The sequence below is a fragment of the Delphinapterus leucas genome, chromosome 11, assembly GCF_059928025.1.
Source record: "Delphinapterus leucas isolate spDelLeu-1000000601 "Yukka" chromosome 11, BTC_Dleu_Yukka2, whole genome shotgun sequence".
Classification (NCBI taxonomy): domain Eukaryota; kingdom Metazoa; phylum Chordata; class Mammalia; order Artiodactyla; family Monodontidae; genus Delphinapterus; species Delphinapterus leucas.
The window spans coordinates 39,937,009-39,958,832 of NC_143139.1; the positions used below are offsets into that span (position 1 = coordinate 39,937,009).

The window sequence follows — 21,824 nt, forward strand, 5'->3', positions numbered from 1 at the left end:
TACCTTGTCTGACTTTCAAAAGCATTTTCATTCATATTTCATAATTACTAATTTATTCAACAACAGGGCAAATTGAGGAACTAAATGTAAGACCCTAGTCTTTTAGTCTTCCTGACTAGCTCTGACCAAATAACTAGGTAAGACTTTTTAGAATTTAATTTTTCCATGCCCTATAGTAAGTCTTTTTAAAATCCAGCCACTCAGTAAGTTTAGTAGAGTCAATATCCCAATAATGTCAATGAACATCAAATGAGTATCTGATTCTTAGAACAATAACCTACTTCTTTCAATTTTGATCCATCTCCCTAACAATGAAGCACACCATATGTCTTAATGTACACAAGAGCATCTGGAAATATTTTGGTAATCTGAATATTCACTAAATGGAAAACTATTTTAAGAGATGAATACTACTATTAGTAATTCTGCCTTGACCTCAACTAGAGAAAAATCTAGATTAGGAAGACTGTTTCTCCATAGGCTAAAAGAGAAAACAGAACTAAAAGAGAAAACATCTGCTTAGACTCACTTATCGCAATCTTAAGATGTTAACTGGCAGTCTCTGTATTCAATAAAATGGGAAATACAGGAAATACTCAAGGTGTCTTAGCTCTTCAACCACAGCCTTTGTTGCTTTAGTAATATACATGCTTTCATCTGCTCAGTATTTTTTCTTATGGTCATTACACATGTTTCTTTTTTCTTAAAATATAAAGCCCTAAAATGCAGGCGCTCTCTTTCCAGCATGCACAGAAAGGAAAAACTTGGTGTCCAATGGCCTCTAGAATCAGACCTGAAAAAGTTCTTAATTAGATTATGGGTTCAGGGGATTGGGGACAGAGTCACTAAAGAGGTTGAGACAGCAGATGAGGGTTGAAGCACTTTTAATCACAGAAGAGTAAACAATAGTATAAACCGTTAACAACTCACCCAGTGGCTGTTGTCCTCCAGCCCTCAGCTCACCTGCTCCTCCCACCCCCCAACTCCCTGCGTACCACTGAATAAAGAGCAGGGTATCTATCAGCAGCTGTCCATCACTACCAGGTGGCAGGAAGGGGACCTAGCTAGGGGCCACAGCAATCCTGGCCATCCATTCATGGTTGTCTGTTTCTATATAACGTCGTGTGAAATATTCCATCTCCAAAGGAGGAACAGTGCAGAAACCTGGAGTGAACTTAGCTGCTCCATTCAGATGGCCAGAGCTTCAAGAGCCATGGGCAACAAGGGAGGGGACTCTCTGGAGCCAGCATAATTCAAGATGCAGCCAAATCTGGGATTGAGGTGGGTTCAAAGGGGACCAGGCTTGTGCTCCAACCTAGGCAACGAAACTCACACATATGCACAAATGCATATGCACATGTGCACACATATGCACACACACACACGCACACACAGAGCAAATAACATTACTGAAAGAACCTGGAGGCTATTAAATACAAAATGGCAGAGTTTTTTAAAAAAAGTGAAAATATTTGCTTCTTTGATTCTCCTCAGTGCCCTGCACACGCCCTAGTCACAGGAGTGCAGATGCGGGGAGGCCCAGAGGAGTAGGTTGCCAGCAGCCCTACAAGTCCATCTATGCTGAAGTCCCCATACCAACCACCTTACTCTTCAGCCAGTAGCTGCCTCCCATGTGACCATTCACCCGACCGGCACCATTGCTGGAGCTGCGGCCACAGGGGCCTTTTGTGTTACTGGTCATATCTTCTTCTTCTGAGCTGCTTTCCACATCACTGCGATCATCCTTAGATACCTGGGTGGGATGAGGCCAAAGGTAGAAAAGGTAAGGACAGAACTTTTCTAGAATCATAAGACAGACAAAGCCCACAGAGCCCATGTTTGGGCATTGCTCCCAATCTGGCCTACTTTCTGGTGGCACCTGACTCAAAATACTATCTGGACCACAGAGGCTGTTGTGAATATCCTTTGCCTGCTTTCTGGGTTTCTCTCTCATCATCTCTAATTCCGTTCTCAATGGAATAAGTGGCCATCTTGGTAGAGGAGTTTATCTTTCAGGACCAGCCTAAAAGAGCTGAAATCATTCACCCAGTTGTGGTTTAGGTTTGAAGGAAACTCCACAGACACCCTTTCTCCTCTTGTACCTCAAGAAAAGAAAAGGCCAACACAAACAATACATATGGCTATCATCATTGCTTCTATCTTCTGGTGGTGTGGCCACTGCAGTTTTGGTTATCCAGAGTTTTGCTTTATCCCCAAAGCTGATCCACAACTGGGCTCTTCCTGGGCTCAACTATTGACACCCTATGACTAGGGTCATAGGGTGTTGATAGTTACTTCTCTTGAGCAACCCCAAGATACACAGTATGGTAAAAAGAAAAGTAGACTGGCAGTCAGCGAGTAAAAAATCCCAGTCCCAATCATGCTACTCTCTATGAATCTTTACCTTTCAACCTCAGCTTTTTGTTCTATATTTTCAAATGAAGGATTTGGATTAGAGTAGTGTTTTTCAATCTAAACTATCCTGCATACCAAGCACAGTATTTCAGATTCTCTACCGTGGACCATAAAAGTAAAGGAGAGAAACCCAGGGAAACCTATGTCAGACTTTTGCCCTCCCGAACTGAAGGATAATAAATGTGTTTTTTTTGTTGTTTTTGTTTTTTTAAAGTAACTAAGAGAAGGGGGTGAGAAGGAAACAAAACTACAATTGCTATTGCCAAGGGGTGGGGTAATTGCTTTGGTTAGCTCTAAGATTCTATGGTTTATTATAGCTATCGACCTCTGAACCCAGATAATGAACTGATTATCTGATCTTTAGGAAATTTCCACCAGAGGGCAGTGTGTCTAAATTTGAGGGAAAGGGAGGCTCAAAAAGGAGGGGGGCAGTGGGTGGGTGGGAAGGAAAGGAAAAACAGAAAGGGGAAAAAAAATGAGTAGACTCTAATCTTGCCTCAATTTAGGAAAAAGAACCTGGCAACTTGAGCTCCATTCAACAATGGCCCAACCTGAGCTCCATATAAAATGGCAGAGTTTTTTAAAGAAGTGAAAATATTTTCTTCTTTGATTCTCCTCAGTGCCCTGCACACCCCCTAGTCACAGAAGTGCAGATGCGGGGAGGCCCAGAGGAGTAGGCTGCCAGCAGCCCTACAAGTCCATCTACGCTGAAGTCCCCATACCAACCACCTTACTCTTCAGCCAGTAGCTGCCTCCCATGTGACCATTCACCCGACTGGCACCGTGGCTGGAGTCAGGAGAGATACATGCTCTGATACAACCCAGGGAAACAGAATGGAAAGCAGGAAGGAAGAGAAACACATTCAGACAGACATGCTTCACTGAACACCAGAAGCACAGATACACTTACATGCAAGAGATGAAACTGTCCAGCTCCCACCAGGCATAGAAAAAAGGAAGGAGGTGAGAAAAGAGTGGAGAGTACAAAGTCTGGGTCTAATCCTTCCTGGATAGGTCACCTGGTCAGGAAAGAGCAGGGGAGAAGAGAGATGTCCAGTAGCTACAGCAAGATGCACAGGCACACTGAGCAAGTTCTGAAACCAATTGCAGCCATAAAGAACAGCGACACAAGGGCTTCCCTGGTGGCGCAGTGGTTGAGAGTCCGCCTGCTGATGCAGGGGACACGGGTTCGTGCCCCGGTCCGGGAAGATCCCACATGCCGCGGAGCAGCTGGGCCCGTGAGCCATGGCCGCTGAGCCTGCGCGTCTGGAGCCTGTGCTCCGCAACGGGAGAGGCCACAACAGTGAGAGGCCCGCGTACCGCAAAAAAAGAAAAAGAAAAACAAAACAAAACAAAAAAGAATAGCGACACAAGGGATCATATATTCCTGGGAAACATTCCATCCCTTTGTCCTAGAGTCAGTGTATCCTCTACCAGAGCCCCTCCCCTTGGGATTGTGTATTACCGAAGGCTGAATCCCCAGCCCGCAGGCTAACAGTCTGACTGCTTCAGAATTTGCAAAATTCAGTTATGAGTTTTATCACTGAATGATCTTTCTTTGTGCTTTTGGGCTCTTGGCATAAGATGGGTATTTGAAACCCTAAAGACCTATCTCACTTAAGACCCCTGCCTCATACAACAGTAAGGTGAGATCGGTACTTAGTCCCTTACATAAACCATATCTTGAACATCACAGTGTGGCCATCTTGGGATGGCTTGCGACTTACCAAACTACTCCTAGGCAATCTAACATCTCTGCTTTTATACAGTTTATATCTTGGAGCTCTGCATATGATTTCCTTTGAAAAAAGGTTCCCATGCTAAAAACAAAAATATGAAATCCACAAAGTAGGTAGGTAAGGGGTAGGAAATGGTTGAGGTCATCTCCAAACCTAATCCTGTTTATTATTTTACAATGGTCATTCCTAAGGGACAGGAAGAAGGCAGATCCTTCCTCTGACATCTAAGTCATGTCTTAGATGGCTAAACACTCATACTTAAAGAAAAGATGGAAACTTTGGAGCCCTAGGCTCTTTGCTGGGTAATACCTATTTTCCCACCCAGCCCCAAAGAAAGAAGCCATCTTTCATCCTCACCTTTCCTCGGATCAAGGCTTTGAAAGCAATTCGTGCAATTAGGTAGGACCAGATGACATGCAGAACCTGTAGGATCAGGAGAAGGCCATTGAAGAGCCACCAGGAGGGATAGGGGCCGATCATCTCCCAACTCTCAAAGAGGGTCGTGTTCAGAATCCTGTAAGAGGGAGGCCAATGGTCAGATTCCAGAGTCAAAGCCAGACAGATAGGGATGAAGCTGAATTCCCTGGAAAGCAGAACGTTGTGTTTTCTCCCCATACCTTCTATCAGTTGAAGTTCCAGAGATATTCATCCACAGTGAGAAAAGAATAAAGAAAGGGGCCCATGGAGTTTTCTATCTTTAGGGATAAGGAAAGATATAGAAATCTTAGCAACTGACAGAGTAAGTCATATTATTAATCACTTCAAATATACAGAGTTTCACAGGTTTGGGACACCAATTTTAATCATAATCCTAGGAATTACTCAGATCCTCAGGCACATATAGGACAGCTGGCAGCTGACTCCCTCAGACTAAGGAGAATCTCCAACCCACAGAGTCAATGACTTTGTATCATAAAGTAGTGAGTGTAGAAGTGAGAGTGGTGTGTGTGTGTGTTGGTCAGGGTGGGAGACAGGGTATAGAGCAGGAAAACAAGCAAGAGCCTGAGAATTTTGTAATCAGTACAAAAGAAGGCAAAGGAATTACTTAGGCATAAAATGAAGACTGCTCCTCAGAGATGAGTCAGGCGAGCCACAGCTAAGTGAGTTGGATGCTCTCAGTCTAGATCACACCTCACTAGAAATATTGTGCAAGGGAAATGAGGTCCTTCGAGAGTCCATAAAGGGTCAGGTTAGGTCAAGGAAGAAGCAGAGCAATATTTAGGGTTAGGGAACCTTGGTGGTCTGTTCCCTCAACTGGTGAAAGGTATCACCAGTTTATGGCTACGTATCTACCATAGCTCCACAGCCCTACCACTTACCAGAATGGATAGATTCCTAGACGAGTCACCACAAAAATAGCACTGAAGATCACAAAAAGGGTGTCACAGAGACGCTGATACTTGGCATAATTGGCCAGCTTGGCTGCCTGGAGAAAGGAAGATAAGAATTGAGCTGGGGAGAAAGCCAGTTCTCAGGAGGAAAAGTAAAGAAAGAGGAATAGTGAGGAAAGGGGGGTTGGGGTCTTACCTCCAGCAAGAAGTCTGAGGCATCATGTAGACACATGACCAGAGTTCCCACTCGAACCATGTTGTTGATGTAGGAGAAGGTAATGAGCCCAATGGTGGCCAAGTGATGCACAAACATGATCAGAAAGTCCTAGGAAGGAATGGAAATAAAACAGGCAGGTAAAGGCAAGGCCATAGAGCTGCCGGCCAACTCAATGTCCTGCATTGTTCTCAGAGGGTCTTATCCCACCCCTTAGAAGTTCCATTTTGTTTAAATTCTCCCTCAGGGAGCTGCCTAACATTTGACCCAAAACTCTCTACGTCAATGACTGACCCATAATCTACGTTAATATAGCTCAAAACACAGAAAATAACAATTTTCTTTGGTAGTTGCAGAACATGTAGAGCTTGGATGCTGAGCTGACACTTGGAAATAATTTCCCAGGTGGTAGTCAGGCATACAAGCCTTAGATATTTCAGATATCCTTGAAAGTCTAAGACTCTTCTGCTTTGATGAAGGAAATTTCAACCAAAGGGACCTAACAGAAAGGGGAGGTTTGTGAAGGGGGCAAAGCTAAACTATTCCAAAACGTTTCAGAGACATGCTAAACAATCCATCTTACTACAAGCACTCCCTGCTTTCAGATTTAAAGCTCAAACTTCCTCTTGGGTTCAAATGCCAAGGTTAGCCCTGGAGAAATCTCTAAATACCTGAGTTATCAGACATATCTAATAAATATTTCCCAGCCCAGTGAGGGAGAGAGGGTGGGAGAGGGCAGGTAAATCTGCATCAGAGAAGCAAGGATATAAAGTCTGTGCTCTCCACAGAGACAGATACAATGGTATATTTTAGCTCTTGAGTTGGGGATGAGTTTACAAATACACGTTCTAGAATGTTTTAAAACCAACATATGTATTACAAACCTTTTTATATGCGTCATGTATTAAAATAAAATTTTAGTAAGGAGACCTGTGTCTACTAATCATAGGAGGGTGAAAGGCATCTGAATTGTGTATCAAGCTTCTAGGTTACACAACAACTAATAACCCAGATCAATTTCAATCCATTCCCACAAAGGCTAACCCTGATTTTCCTTACCAAAGATAACCACAAGTTAGTGACAGATTAGGGTTAGAGCTGCTGGAACTGCATTATGTCAGGTGGACACCAATAAAAGGTGAAGATTCTGCCCTTTCTGTCTGCTTATAAAAAACTTCAGTCATTTCCAACTTTGCCACTCTGTGGGCAAGTCAACTCAGTTCTCTGAATCTTCGTTTTCTAAACAGTAAGAAAAGGGTAAACTAAATCATCCTAAACCCCTTCCAACTGACATTCTTTAAGTAAGTGGGGTCACCAAGAAGGGAGAACAGAGAGGGAACAAGGGTCCCTAATGCCAAACAAAAGCCAGATCTAGCTTTTCTGGAATCAAGGCTTTTCCTGGATCAGGGCTTACTATCCCTACGTTCTGAGCTTAGGAACTAAGCTCAGACTAAGTTTCCTGAGCTTTGTATATGTAAGAGCCTTGGAGAAAATGAGGAAAAGGCTATGCTTCTTAGGCGGTTAACTGTTTTCATCCTGGGCTGCCCTGAGTGCCTCAAATATACTTCATCATTAGTCAGGCCTCACTTCTGAGAACATTACAAAGAGCTGAAAGTCCCAGTAAACCTGCTTTCTCCCTCTTTTGTGGTCCCAATCAGGGCAGGGAATCTATCACAATGACAATAATGATAGCTGCTGGAAAGGAGGATGCAATAAGTCAGGGAGTTGAGGGAGCCAATGTCCTTACCTTTCTTTTAATGTCTGTAAACTGAGAAAACATAAGAGACCAATAGAAAGCCAATTCCATGATATAATAGTAATAAAGCCCATTTGTGAGAGGCTGGAAGAGAGAAAGTAGTAGTTAAAATACCAGCTAGTCCAAGACTCATTCCACCTCCCCAAATTTCTCCCTCTCAGAGGAGCCATACCCCAAATTATTAAATAACCTTCCTCTCCATCATCTTCCAAGATCTGCAATAGCTAACAGACTTTGGATTGGTGTGGAGGCTTAAACCTCTTCCCTTCCACATACACATCTTCAGCTCTCATCTTTCAGAGATCAGATAAGGTTAACACATACTATAGCACAACCAAATCAGTGTGTCTAGAATTCTGGGCAATTAGTGCTTTTCAGGGGATTAAATACACTGAGGCCTTTCTTTCTTCTACTCTGTTAGCAGCCCCCTGACATTTTTCTACTATGGACTAGAACCATAGTAGAAAATCTTGAGGGATTCAAAAGAGACACATGAACCAGAAAGCACCTCATTAAGTGCCAGGAAGCTGTTTTTCTTTCCAGCCCAATTAGGGTGAATATAGGAACCTGGAACAAACAGATCACTGGATTTCACTGCTTATGGGGACCCCAAAAATAGATACCTGAATATATGACTCAAAGAGACTCAGTCCCTAATCCCTCAAGAATCCCAAGGAAATGTGCCATCTTCCCTTGGGACTGGCAATGTACTCTCCCCAACCCCATCTTACACACACACATAAGACCCCTGTCTTGAAAGGGCTCAGATCCTACCTGATAAGGGTAACTGTGCCAGCATTGTCGGGTGTCCCAGAACCAAGGCGACTAAGAGAAAACAGATAATCTAAGTCAGCCCTTAGAATTCTCCCCTGGCTCATCTATATAATCCCTTTCTCTCTATGCTTGGGGCAAAAGAGTTGGGAAAGAAAAAGGAATCCCTCTTGACAGAATTTAGGGTAACTAAATGGCTAGACTTTTCTTCTAGAACAAGAAAGTGTTATTACAAAGAGAGAAACCATGCTTTGAGGTATGTAAGAGCAATGAGAGCTCTAGGATAGTTTCTGGAAACATCACAACCTGGAATATATAGGAAACTGGGAGGCAGGAAGACAATGATTTCATTTAATAACTGAGAGCGAGATCTCCATGCCAAAGATTCACAAGTCAAAAGTAATAATCTCTAATGGAGTTTCAATTAAGTCCATTTCATCTAAGTTGTTGAATTTATTACTGTTAAATTGTTCACAATCTTGTCCTATTATTCTTTCAATGTCTACAGGACATGTAGTGATAGCTTTTTTTTTTTTTTTTAAGTTTTGGCCACACCCCACAGCATGTGGGACCTTAGTTCCCCAACCAGGATCGAACCTGCACTCCCTGCATTGGAAGGCGGAGTCTTAACATTGGACAAACAGGGAAATCCCCGTGATAGCCTCTTTTTCTCCCTGATACTGATAATTTGTTTTCTTGTTTTTTTCTAAGGGTTTATCAATTTTAATTAAACCTTTCAAAGAACCAACTTTTGGCTTTATTAATTTTCTCCATTATTTGTCTAATGCCTATTTCATCGATTTTTGCTTTTGCTTTTTCCTTTCCTTTAACTTACTTTGGGTTTACTTTGCTCTTCTTTTTCTGGATCTTAAAGTGAAAACTTAGATCATTGGCTTTCTTCTTTTCTAATATAAACATTTAAAGTTATAAATTTCCTCTTAAGTATGCTTTAGCTGCATGCCACACATTTTGGTTATGTTGTATTTTCAGCATCATTCAATTCAAAATATTTTCTAATTTCCCTATGATTTCTTATTTGATCTTCGGGTTATTTAGAAGAGTTGTTTAACTTCCAAATATTTCTCTAGATATCTTTTTATTATTAATTTGATTTCTATTTTAATTCCATTATGGTCAGAGAACATATTTTGTAAGATTTCAATATTTTAAAATTTGCTGAGACTAATTTTATGGCCTAACATATGGTTATCTTAGTTGGTGTTCCATGTGCACTTGAAAATAATACATGTTCTTCAGCTGTTGGTGTAGTGTCCTATAAATGTCAATTAGGCCAAATTGGTTGACTGTGTTGTTTAAATCTTCTACATCTTCAGTGATTTTTGTCTAGTGATTTAGTCAATTACGAAGAGTATTAAAATCTCCAAATATGACTGTATATTTGTCTATTCTCTTCCTTTTCCCTTCTTTCTGCCTCTTTATGTTTCATGTATTTTGAAGCCTCAATTATTGCATTTAGAGGAAAATAGTGTGGTACAGTGAAAAAAAAAAAAGGACTCATGAATCAAAAAGCCTGAAATTCTTCTTTGACTCTGACAATTAACTGAAAAGCAGGAATAATACCTGTTTTACCCACTATAATGAATTACTGACTTGATTTCTGTAATGTCTCCTCCTTGAAAGAACAGGACTTTTGTCAAGTGCTTTGTAAATCATCACGTACTATGCTGATTTAATTAATTTTTTATTATTAGCATTATTTATGGGAGAAACAGTAGAGTCATGAGGTTACTGATGTCAGGCCCCAGACAGAAGACAATCTATTTAGCTTATCACAAGAAAAAAAAAATCCCAAGAAAAAAAAGAAGGGAGTAAGGGACAAAATCTAAAGGTATTTAACTCTTATCTCCAGGGATGTAGGTATGATTAGAACCCAACAGAGAACCAGAGAAAGTTCAGACTCACCGACCAGAGAAATCTAACTCCATAGCAGAATATACATAAATAAAAAGTGAATCTCCACCTGGATGGGCAAGAAGTAGAAGTTAGAAAAATATTCACTCAAAAGAAAGTCTGTGAAGTAAAGAAGTCAAGAGAGCAGATTTGGGGATAAGACAGTTACTGGTGAGAAATTAAGTTCCCATAATAGGGACAAATACTGTTACCGAAAAAGCCAAAGAGATAAAAATCTTCCAGCCTCTGTTTAAAATAGATTTCCACAAGTGTATACTGTCTTTAGTAAACTTTTCTTCCATATTAGACTCCCTGATGATAGTGCCTGTTATTTTTTTTTGCATGACAAGGCGAAATACAGCACTCGGTGTCCAGAGGATAATCAGCAAAAACCCAGTGAAATGGATTATAGTATGTCCAGAAAAGGGATGCTTCCCACTAAAATGTCAATTTAGAGCAAGCTGGTACTATCTCTACCCAGGTATACAAGGGTATGCATATCTACCTATGTAAGTGCCAGTATAGGAATTCATTCCCAATTTATTTGGGAAAGGGGAACAAAATGGAACTACATCTAGCTTAGGGGCAAGCACGTCCAAGAAACTAAGGGTGATCAGGCTTCCAGTTCTCTTCTTCCCAGCCTATAACAGAGTTAGCCCTCCACATCTCTTGACTGTTATCCTAACAAGAGAAGTGAGTTCCAAAAAGAAAACCTTAGTCCAGTCATACTCCACCCTTCTCCTCACTCCCCACCTCCTTCTGCACACCTACATGCTTTCACAGAATTTAGTGAGCGTTGGGGGCTTGTCCTGATTCCTCCGATGACGAAACCAGCATTGGATTTTTCGGACATCCCAGTCCAGTTGCTTTGACAGGCCCTCCAGCCTTTTCTCATCAGGATACTGCAGATGTATGACCAGAGTCAGAACATCCCTTTTTCTTCAAACTTCTCATTAAATCCCTTTGACTAGTTGAGTGGCAAAGCGGCAATAACTATAGTGACTTAAGTAATGTTTTTCTTTCCAGGTTTCATCCCCAAAGTCATTTTTAGTATGAAGTACTATTTTACACATCAAGGACCTTTACCATTCATCTATACACATCCTTGTTTGGTCTTCTCCCTCCAGCCCAAGCTAAGTAAAAAGAGATATTAAAACCCAACCGCAAAGGCTATCAGTACCATTTCCATTTGATTATGCAACTAGGTAATGACAAGAGCTGGAGCACGGAAAAACAAAATCAAAATATGATGTGTGTCTGGGGGAGAAGGAGGGGTGGTGGTGGCTACTAGGCCTAAAACTCAAATGTACGTAAACTTGACTTATTTAAGGGATCCTGGCCCAAAGGTATTTCCTTGAGTGGATAAAGTTTTCCTAATAGCTCTATGGACTTCCCAAATGTGAAAGATCATCCCATCCTATCCCTACCCTTGGAAATACTTGCTCTTTTATCCTCCCCTGCCCTATGGGATAAACCCCCACACGAATCTTCCTCTGTTTCTTTGCCCACTTACCTTGGTAACAGATATGAACACCTTTTCAAGGATGGCATTAGGTTGGGCCTGATAAGGACCACTGTCCTGGATGCCAACATGGAGTGCACAGGGTTTGGCAATAAACCTGTAATGGAGAAAACCCAAAAGCCAATTCTAAAAATGGTTTGCTAAGCATGAAGCAAAGATCCTGATTAGGGGACTGATAAGAGGAAAAAGGGGAAACACTTGGCTCGGAGCCAGGACTTTTTGATTTAGTCCTGGATTCTGCCATTGACTCACTTGAGAAGTGACCTGTTTAAGAAATATTGGAACATAAGCTCTCCTTCCATTTTTCCCTGGCTTCCCTTATCACATCTTGAGCTTTAGAATCAGAGAGACCTAGATCAAATCACTAGTCTACCATTTACTGCCTGTATGAACTTGGGCAATTTATTTAATCTTGCTAAAGCTCAGTTTTTTCATCTATAAGATTAAGATTCTTGCTACTCAACACAAGGCCAACAGATAAACAGCATTACTGGTTTTTCCTAGAAGCTTTTTAGAAATACAGAATCTTGAACCCCATCTCAGACTGGCAAAATCAGAATCTGCACTAACAAGATTCCCAGGGCATTCATATTCCCATTAAAATGTTAGAAGCGGGTCTACTTTACATGAATCTTGCAGGTACAATGATATTACATATATGAAGACCGTGACACAAGGAAAGTGCTTAATAAATGGTAATTTTCCTTATATCAGATGATCAAGAAGATCTTAACTGGAGGGCAAGGTAGAACTGAGACTGAGCTCTTCCTAAACACAAATATCCCGGGTCATGGTCACCTTCCTGCCTAATCAAAAGACTATACGGAAATACTTTGAACTTTCAGAAGTTCTGAAGAAAGAAAATGGGAAACTACGAAGACTGGTAAGAAGGAAATTACCTATTAGTACTCAATTCTAGTCCCAGATCTACCACTAATAAGTCACATAAACTTGGTCAAGTCGCTTAATTCTTGGGTTTTGGTTTTGTCATCTAAAAGAAGGGGTTATATGAGATGATGTATAAGATTTTTTTCTTGGGCTTCCCTGGCGCCGCAGTGGTTAAGAATCCGCCTGCCAACGCAGGGGACACGGGTTTGATCCCTGGTCTGGGGAGATCCCACATGCTGCGGAGCAACTAAGCCCATGCGCCGCAACTACTGAGCCTGAGCTCTAAAGCCCATGAGCCACAACTACTGAGCCCACGCACCACAACTACTGAAGCCCACGCGCCTAGAGCCCATGCTCCGCAACAAGAGAAGCCACCACAATGAGAAGCCTGCACACCGCAATAAAGAATAGTCCCCGCTCGCCACAACTAGAGAAAGCCCGCACGCAGCAACAAAGACCCAACGCAGCCAAAAAAAAAAAAAATTAAATAAATAAATTTTAAAAATAAAAGATTTTTTTCTCTTTCTAAGATTCCACAGTGATATCATTGATTATAACTAACTTGTAACTTTTACATCTTTGAAAATTGAGGAATTATTCCTTGGTTCTGCAAGAAAGATCTCTCTGTTCTACACAACCATAGATTTTTATGAGCCTCAGCTCTTAGGAAAAGCTTTACGTAGTCACTTTCAGAATAAGTCAAAACCAGTTTTAGCTCTCTTAGCATCTTAGGGAGTCTCATGATGAAATTATAACTGGGAGGTGTAAGATGGAATGCTCTTGACCTATTTTCTTGATCTGCATTCAAATCCAGAATTTATCTCTAAGGGAGGGACTGAAAACAAGAAACTTTGTTTATTGTCTTCCTCTATGAAAACTTCTTTTACCTTTATCACCAAAGTTCCTGAGCCATGGGGAAACATTGATTCAGATAAAGTAAGCCACATCCGCTACCCATTCTTTTCTCTCTTTTGCACCGGTGGTATAAAAGTTTTATTCAAATGCCAGTGCTAACAGATACTTTATACTTCCTGGTATATAATTCTGTGTACAAATATTTTAAAGCCCCATTCATGTTTAAACTCCTTGTGAACACAGAGAATACTGTTTTTGTGTTTATCAAGGTTCTGTACTCAGTAGTTGCTCAGCAATTGACAAGGAACAGGTCTAGTGAATTCCACCCTTGTTCTGTTGGAGCTCAGTTTGGACCCAGCATTGATCAGCATCCAGAAGAGTAATTAAGGCAGCCATTCTTGGGACTTCCCTGGTAGTCCAGTGTTTAGGACTCCGTGCTTCCACTGCAGCGGGCGCAGGTTCGACCCCTGGTCCGGGAACTACGATCCCACATGCCGTGCACAGCCAGAAAAAAAAGAAAAAAAAAAGGCAGCCATTCTTTGCTGTTGAGTTAATGCCTGTATCAGAGATAAAAGCACTGAATCCTCTCTCCCTGTCTCCTCCCACCTACATTAATTGAGTGAAGAGGTAGATCCAAGAACAAAAAACTGCCTTTCCAATTCCTACTCTTACTCCCTGATCCAGGCCTCTTCCTCAATGCAGTCAGGTGATTAAAGGCCCTGGGGTTAGACAGATTTTACCAGCTAAGAGACTTTGTGAAAGCTACTCACCTACAGAATGAGGATAATAGTATCTGCTTCACAGGTTTATTTTAAAGATGAGATGACATAATGCATGCCTAACCCAGTACCTGACACTTTGTAAACATGCATTAAAAGGCAGCTATTATTATTTTCACTAGGAACAGATAGTTCAGTGTGGGTACTCCCTGACGGTACCTCCAGCAAAGTGAGAAGAGCAAGAAACCCTCTTTCACACAACAGGGATGGGTTTGTACCCTGATCACTTGGGTGAAGCCAAGATTGCTTTATTATCTAGACCTTGAAGCAGACTTAATATCCTAGAGTTGTCATAAGCTCACATCCTGCCCTCATTAGTTCAGAGTTCAATGAAAGACATAAAGCTACTGGCATCAAGTCAGTGACAGCTGTAAGACTCTAAGAAAATTTGTTTATTTGACAAATATTTATTGGGCACTGATTTTGTGCTATAGCATGAAGCACAAAACCAAATATAAGGACTTACGATTGGAAAAGAATTTTTTAAAAGTATTTATTTATTTAATCATTTATTTGGCTGCACCAGGTCTTAGCTGCAGCACGAAGGATCTTCATTGTGGCATGTTTAGTTGCAGCACACGGGCTTCTTAGTTGCGGCATGCGAACTCGTAGTTGCCGCATGCCTGTGGGATCTAGTTCACTGACCGGGATCGAACCCAGGCCCCCTGCATTGGGAGTGCAGGTTCCTACCCACTTGACAACCAGGGAAGTCTAAAGAATTTTTTCTGTGATAAAAAAATTCATATCAGGGGACTTCCCTGGCAGCCCAGTGGTTAAGACTCCATGCTTCCACTGCAGGGGGCGCAGGTTGGATCCCTGGTTGGGGAACTAAGATCCCACATGCCATGCGGCACAACCAAAAAAAAAAAAATTCAAATCAGAACTTTGAGAAAGTTCACACCTAGTCATATGTTCATTCTACATCATTCACCTGACATTTAGTATAACTTATAAAATAGGTTGGCCAAACTCCAAAGAGCCTAGCATTAGCATTCATCCTTTCTGTTAAATCAGCTCTCCTCAAAGCATGCCTGGAGACCTCTGAGACCCTTTTCAGGAGCTCTGCAAGGTCAAAATTATTCTCATAATTCTATAGTTTCATAATAATTCTTTTCTCTCTCATTCTCTCATGAGTGTACAGTGGAATTTTCCACAGCTTACATGACATATAGCAACAGATCGAATGCAGAACTGATATGAGACTACAGCTACCAGATATTAAAGAGGCTCACAAAAATGTAAAATAATGCTATCCTCACATCTTTTTTTGTTTTGGAAAAGTAATTTTTCATAAAACGTTAGTTATATTACCAATACAATCAATGTATTGTTATTTATAAGTGAACTAATAAATACAATTTAAACATTTTTCTATGTTAATTTCTAAAACAGTACATATTGATAGATATTATCCATATAAGCAAAAACTCTCTGGGGTCCTCGATAACTTTTAATAGTGTAAAAATTCCTGACATCATAGTTTGAAAACTGCTGTGCTGGACGACATTGTCAAACTTATCTTGTGATTTTCTGTCCTCTCCAGTATCAATATTACCCAAGTTTTAAAATAATTTGTAAGACCAGACTACCCTTTGCCTGCATACCTGAATAAGTAGGCATCTAGTGGTCTATAACGGTAAACTACTCCTTTCCACTTGCCACTCCAGGAACGTAAGTCTAGTGACCCAACCTGATTGTACTGTATCTGTCCTACTCTAGAGAGACCATTTCATTCTGCCCCTTTCCTGTCCTCCAGATACATGGCAGCAGCTGACCTAAGCCTGGGTTAATTAAGATGAAATTACTCACTGCTTTGCTTTTTCATACCAGAGACAAGAGCTATATCAACAATTCTATCTTTGTGACCCACTGTAAAATCATTGACGGATGTGAACTATACACAAATATATTCAAAAGTCTAGACCGAGCTTCTCAACTAGTGTGTCATGGAAAGTAACAAAGATGGGCTATACTTATGTTGAGATACTGCTCTTAGCTCTCAGGGTGGTCCATGGGGTGGGTGGTAGCCAGACACCCTTGTCTGTAGTCTTTGGCCTCATATACCCCACTGTGCATACACATATTATTTTCTATGTGTGCAGCAACATGATTGGGTTGGGAAGCACTGGCTTAGATCAATTTCTGGAAAAACATAAAAATGTCAAAATTGATATATAAAAAAGAAAAATAACCATCAAAGAAACTGAAATAGAAAACAAGATGAAGAAGGGGAAAATACAATAAAAAGAGAAAGGTCTTATCCAGACTGATGAAGATGGTATATCATTAGGTGAAGAGTATTGAGTAACTAAATATTTTGAACCTGAATACTCCCTCCACCACCCTCCACATAGAGAGACAGACAGACACACACACACACACACAAACATGGAGAGAAGATAGCTGAGATATTTAGAAGCAAATGCAGAATCCCATAGAAAACATTCAGAAAGTCCATTCCCTTTACAATTGAATTTTTTTTTTTGGCCACGCCACTCGGCTTGCAGGATCTTAGTTCCCCAACCAGGGACTGAATCCAATCCCTCGTCACTGAAAGCGCAGAGTCGTAACCACTGGACTGCCAGGGAATTCCCTACAACTTAATTCTTAATAAACCAATCACATTAAAAAATGTAAGTGGGTTTCCCTGGTGGCGCAGTGGTTGAGAGTCCGCCTGCCGATGCAGGGGACACGGGTTCGTGCCCCGGTCTGGGAAGATCCCACATGCCGCGGAGCGGCTGGGCCCGTGAGCCATGGCCAGTGAGCCTGCGCGTCCTCCGCAACCGGAGTGGCCACAATAGTGAGAGGCCCGAGTACCGCAAACAAACAAACAAACAAAAAATGTAAGTAACTTCTAAGAGTTGAAAGAGAAGGAGAAAGTAAAAAGGACACTCGGGGGCGGAGTCAAGATGGCAAACCAGGAGGATGCGGAATTCCTGTCTCTTCACAACTAGGGCACCTACCGGGCACCAGAGGGGGACCACAGGCACCTAAAGGGCCGGGAGGAACCCCCAGTGACCCGGTAGTGTGTGGGGGGAGTGAAGGGGGAGGAGAAGTGGAGGCCGGACGGGACTGGCGCCCCTGAAGGGTGGCTGGGGGAGGGGAAGACGGGGAAATTGGGGGACCATTGGGAGGGCAGAGGATCAAAAGGGAGTGTGGCTAGGTTTCCCCTACCCACCTCCTGAGATCCCGGGCCTGATCCTCTGCCCACCTAGGCTCCCTCCAGCCCAGCGGGTCCTGAGGGAGTGAGAGGGAGGGAAGGGGGAGCAAAAGTAAAGTCCAGACCTCCAGGACCAGCACCCCAAGGGGTGGCTGGGGGAGGGGAGGAGTTCCTACACCCAGCGGGACCCACCCACGGTTAGGGGTCCACTGGCGATGGGGGAGACCCTGGGGGAGACGGTGGGGGAGGGGCACGAAGGAACGGAGCCATTGCTCACCCTGTCCACTTAGGCACCAGGAAGCCTGCTCGGCTCCTGGGCCTAATCCTCTGCCCTCGGAGCCTCCCTCCTGCTGTGCAGAGCCCAAGCCCCGCCCCTACACCCCCACCCAGGGCCCCGACTCTACACTTGGAGACCCCCTCCAACGAGCTGGGCCTAAACCCCACCCACACACCCTCACTCAGCGCCCTACCTCCAAACTACGGAACTCCTCACTTTTGAGGCCCTACTTTGGACATGCTGCCTCTCCTCTTCCCCACAGGTCCTAAGCAGAGGCCACGCCCCATGCTTAAACATCACCCCCCACCCGCCTAGGCCCCACCCCACCATAAACACCGCCCCTGCCTAAGTGCCACCCCAGCCTAAACTCTGCCCCCATGGCCAAGGCTTTTTTTCTCTTTTAGATTGGGGTTCTGGTTTACATTGTTGATTCACTGCTGTTGATTCTTTCATATTTTTATTTTTCCTAATAAATCTTCTATTTTTCTAATTTTATTTTATTCTTTATACTTTGTTATTGTTCTCTCCTTTTGGCTTGTCCCCCCACCCACCTTTTTTTTTTCTTTTTTCTGTTGTGGTTTTATTTTACCTTGTTGCAGTTGTTTCAATTATAGTTTTATTTTTCCTAATATAATTTTTATCTTTCTAATTCTATTTTGTTTTTTCTCTTTCATATTGTGCTGCTCCCTTTTTTCTTTCTTTCTTCCTTCCTTTTTTTTTTTTTTAACCATGCCACAAAGCTTGTGGGATCTTGGTTCCCAGGCCGGAGGTCGGGCCCGAGCTCCTGTGGTGGGAGCTCCAAGTCCAATCTGCTGGACTAACAGAGAACCTCAGACCCCAGGGAATATCAGTTGGAGTGAGGCCTCCCAGAGGTCCTCAACTCAGCACCAAGACCCATCTCTACCCAACTGCCTGCAAATTCCAGTACTGGACGCCTCAGGCCAAACAACCAGTAAGACAGGAATACAGCACCACCATCAAAAAAAAAGAAACGACAAAAAAAATGTTACAGACGAAGGAGCAAGGTAAAAACCTACAAGACCAAATAAATGAAGATGAAATGGGCAACCTACCTGAAAAAGAATTCAGAGTAATGATAGTAAAGAGGATCCAAAATCTGGGAAACAGAATGGAGAAAACATAAGAAACATTCAACAAGGATCTAGAAGAATTAAAGAGCTAACAAACAATGGTGAACAACACAATAAATGAAATTAAAAATACTCTAGAAGGAATCAATAACCGAATAACTGAGGCAGAAGAACGGATAAGTGAGCTGGAAGATAAAATGGTGGAAATAACTGCCAGGGAGCAGAATAAAGAAAAAAAGAATGAAAAGAATTGAGGACGGTCTCAGAGACCTCTGGGATAACACTACACACAACAACATTCGAATTATAGGGGTCCCAGGAGAAGAAGAGAAAAAGAAAGGATCAGAGAAAATATTTTAAGAGATTATAGTCGAAAACTTCCCTAACATGGAAAGGAAATAAGTCAACCAAGTCCAGGAAGCACAGAGAATACCATACAGGTTAAATCCAAAGAGAAACATGCAGAGAAACATATTAATCAAACTATCAAAAATTAAATACAAAGAAAAAATATTAAAAGCAGCAAGGGAAAAGCAACAAATAACATACAAGGGAATCCCCATAAGGTTAACAGCTGATCTTTCAGCACAAACTCTGCAAGCCAGAATGGAGTGGCAGGACATATTTAAAGTGATGAAAGGGAAAAACCCACAACCAGGATTACTCTACCCAGCAAGGATCTCATTCAGATTCGATGGAGAAATTTAAACCTTTACAGATAAGCAAAAGTTAAGAGAATTCAGCACCACCAAACCAGCTTTACAACAAATGCTAAAGAAACTTCTCTAGGCAGGAAACACAAGAGGAGGAAAAGACCTACAAAAACAAACCCAAAACAATTAAGAAAATGTAATAGGAACATACATATCAATAATTACCTTAAATGTAAATGGATTAAATGCTCCAACCAAGACACAGACTGACTGAATGGATACAAAAACAAGACCCATATATATGGTGTCTACAAGAGACCCACTTCAGACCTAGGAACACATACAGACTGAAAGTTGAGGGGATGGAAAAAGATATTCCACGCAAATGGAAATCAAAAGAAAGCTGGAGTAGCAATTCTCATATCACACAAAATAGACTTTAAAATAAAGAATGTTACAAGAGACAAGGAAGGACACTACATAATGATCAAGGGATCAATCCAAGAAGAAGATATAACAATTGTAAATATTTATGCACCCAACCTAGGAGCACCTCAATGCATAAGGCAAATGCAAACAGCCATAAAAGGGGAAATCGACAGTAACACAACCATAGTAGGGGACTTTAACACCCCACTTTCACCAATGGACAGATCATCCAAAATTAAAATAAATAAGGAAACACAAGCTTTAAATGACACATTAAGTAAGATGGACTTAATGGATATTTATAGGACATTCCATCCAAAAACAACAGAATACACTTTCTTCTCAAGTGCTGATGGAACATTCTCCAGGATAGACCATACCCTGGGTCACAAATCAAGCCTTGGTAAATTCAAGAAAATTGAAATCGCATCAAGTATCTTTTCCGACCACAGTGCTATGAGACTATATAACAATTACAGGAAAAAAACTGTAAAAAATACAAACACACGGAGGCTAAACAATACGCTACTAAATAACCAAAAGATCACTGAAGAAATCAAAGAGGAAATCTAAAAATACTGAGACACAAATGACAATGAAAGCACAACGATCCAAAACCTATGGGATGCAGCAAAAGCACATCTAAGAGGGAAGTTTATAGCAATACAATCCTACCTCAAGAAACAAGAAAAACCTCAAATAAACAACCTAACCTCACACCTAAATCAATTAGAGAAAGAAGAACTAAAAAACACAAAGTTAACAGAAGGAAAGAAATCATAAAGATCAGATCAGAAATAAATGAAAAAGAAATGAAGGAAACAATAGCAAAGATCAGTAAAACTAAAAGCTGGTTCTTTGAGAAGATAAACAAAACTGATAAACCATTAGCCAGACTCATCAAGTAAAAAAGGGAGAACACTCGAATCAACAGAATTAGAAATGAAAAAGAAGTAACAACTGACAGTGCAGAAATACAAAGGATCAGGAGAGATTACTACAAGCAAATATACGCCAATAAAATGGACAACCTGGAAGAAATGGACAAATTCTTAGAAAAGCACAGCCTTCCAAGACTGAACCAGGAAGAAACAGAAAATATAAACAGACCAATCACAAGCACTGAAATTGAGACTGTGATTAAAAATCTTCCAACAAGTGAAAGCCCAGGACCAGATGGATTCACAGGTAAATTCTATCAAACATTCAGAGAAGAGCTAACACCCATCCTTCTCAAACTCTTCCAAAATAGAGCAGAGGGAGGAACGCTCCCTAACTCATTCTATGAGGCCACCATCACCCTGATACCAAAACCAGACAAAGATGTCACAAAAAAAGAAAACTACTACAGGCCAATATCACTGATGAACATAGATGCAAAAATCCTCAACAAAATACTAGCAAGCAGAATCCAACAGCACATTAAAAGGATCATACACCATGATCAAGTGGGCTTTATCCCAGGAATGCCAAGGATTCTTCAATATATGCAAATCAATCAATGTGATACACCATATTAACAAATTGAAGGATAAAAACCATATGATCATCTCAATAGATGCAGAGAAAGCTTTTGACAAAATTCAACACCCACTTATGATAAAAACTCTCCAGAAAGTGGGCATAGAGGGAACCTACCTCAACATAATAAAGGCCATATATTGACAAACCCACAGCCAACACTGCTCTCAATGGTGAGAAACTGAAACCATTTCCTCTAAGATCAGGAACAAGACAAGGTTGCCCACTCTCACCACTATTATTCAACATAGTTTTGGAAGTTTTAGCCACAGCAATCAGAGAAGAAAAGGAAATAAAAGGAATCCAAATTGGAAAAGAAGTAAAACTGTCACTGTTTGCAGATGACATGATACTATACATAGAGAATCCTAAAGATGCTACCAGAAAACTACTAGAGCTAATCAATGAATTTGGTAGAGTAGCAGGATATAAAATTAATGCACAGAAATCTCTGGCATTCCTATACACTAATGATGAAAAATCTGAAAGACAAATTAAAGAAACACTCCCAT

At 41.4% G+C, this 21,824-nt stretch overlaps 1 protein-coding gene across 1 annotated transcript in view; it reads right to left on the reverse strand.

Annotated features, from left to right (window-relative positions):
• Nucleotides 1–867: 867 nt before the first annotated feature.
• CERS5 (ceramide synthase 5) overlaps nucleotides 868–21,824 on the reverse strand; it is a 35,133-nt gene continuing 14,176 nt past the window's right edge. Inside the window, exons 2-10 of the mRNA XM_022572191.3 lie at nucleotides 11,651–11,756; nucleotides 10,909–11,039; nucleotides 10,150–10,207; nucleotides 8,230–8,280; nucleotides 7,447–7,539; nucleotides 5,682–5,810; nucleotides 5,474–5,580; nucleotides 4,512–4,668; nucleotides 868–1,753 (exon numbers count right to left, since the gene is read on the reverse strand). Of these exons, the coding sequence (XP_022427899.2) occupies nucleotides 1,577–1,753; nucleotides 4,512–4,668; nucleotides 5,474–5,580; nucleotides 5,682–5,810; nucleotides 7,447–7,539; nucleotides 8,230–8,280; nucleotides 10,150–10,207; nucleotides 10,909–11,039; nucleotides 11,651–11,756 (1,009 nt within the window). The 3' untranslated portion in view covers nucleotides 868–1,576. The remainder of the gene's footprint in view (nucleotides 1,754–4,511; nucleotides 4,669–5,473; nucleotides 5,581–5,681; nucleotides 5,811–7,446; nucleotides 7,540–8,229; nucleotides 8,281–10,149; nucleotides 10,208–10,908; nucleotides 11,040–11,650; nucleotides 11,757–21,824) is intronic.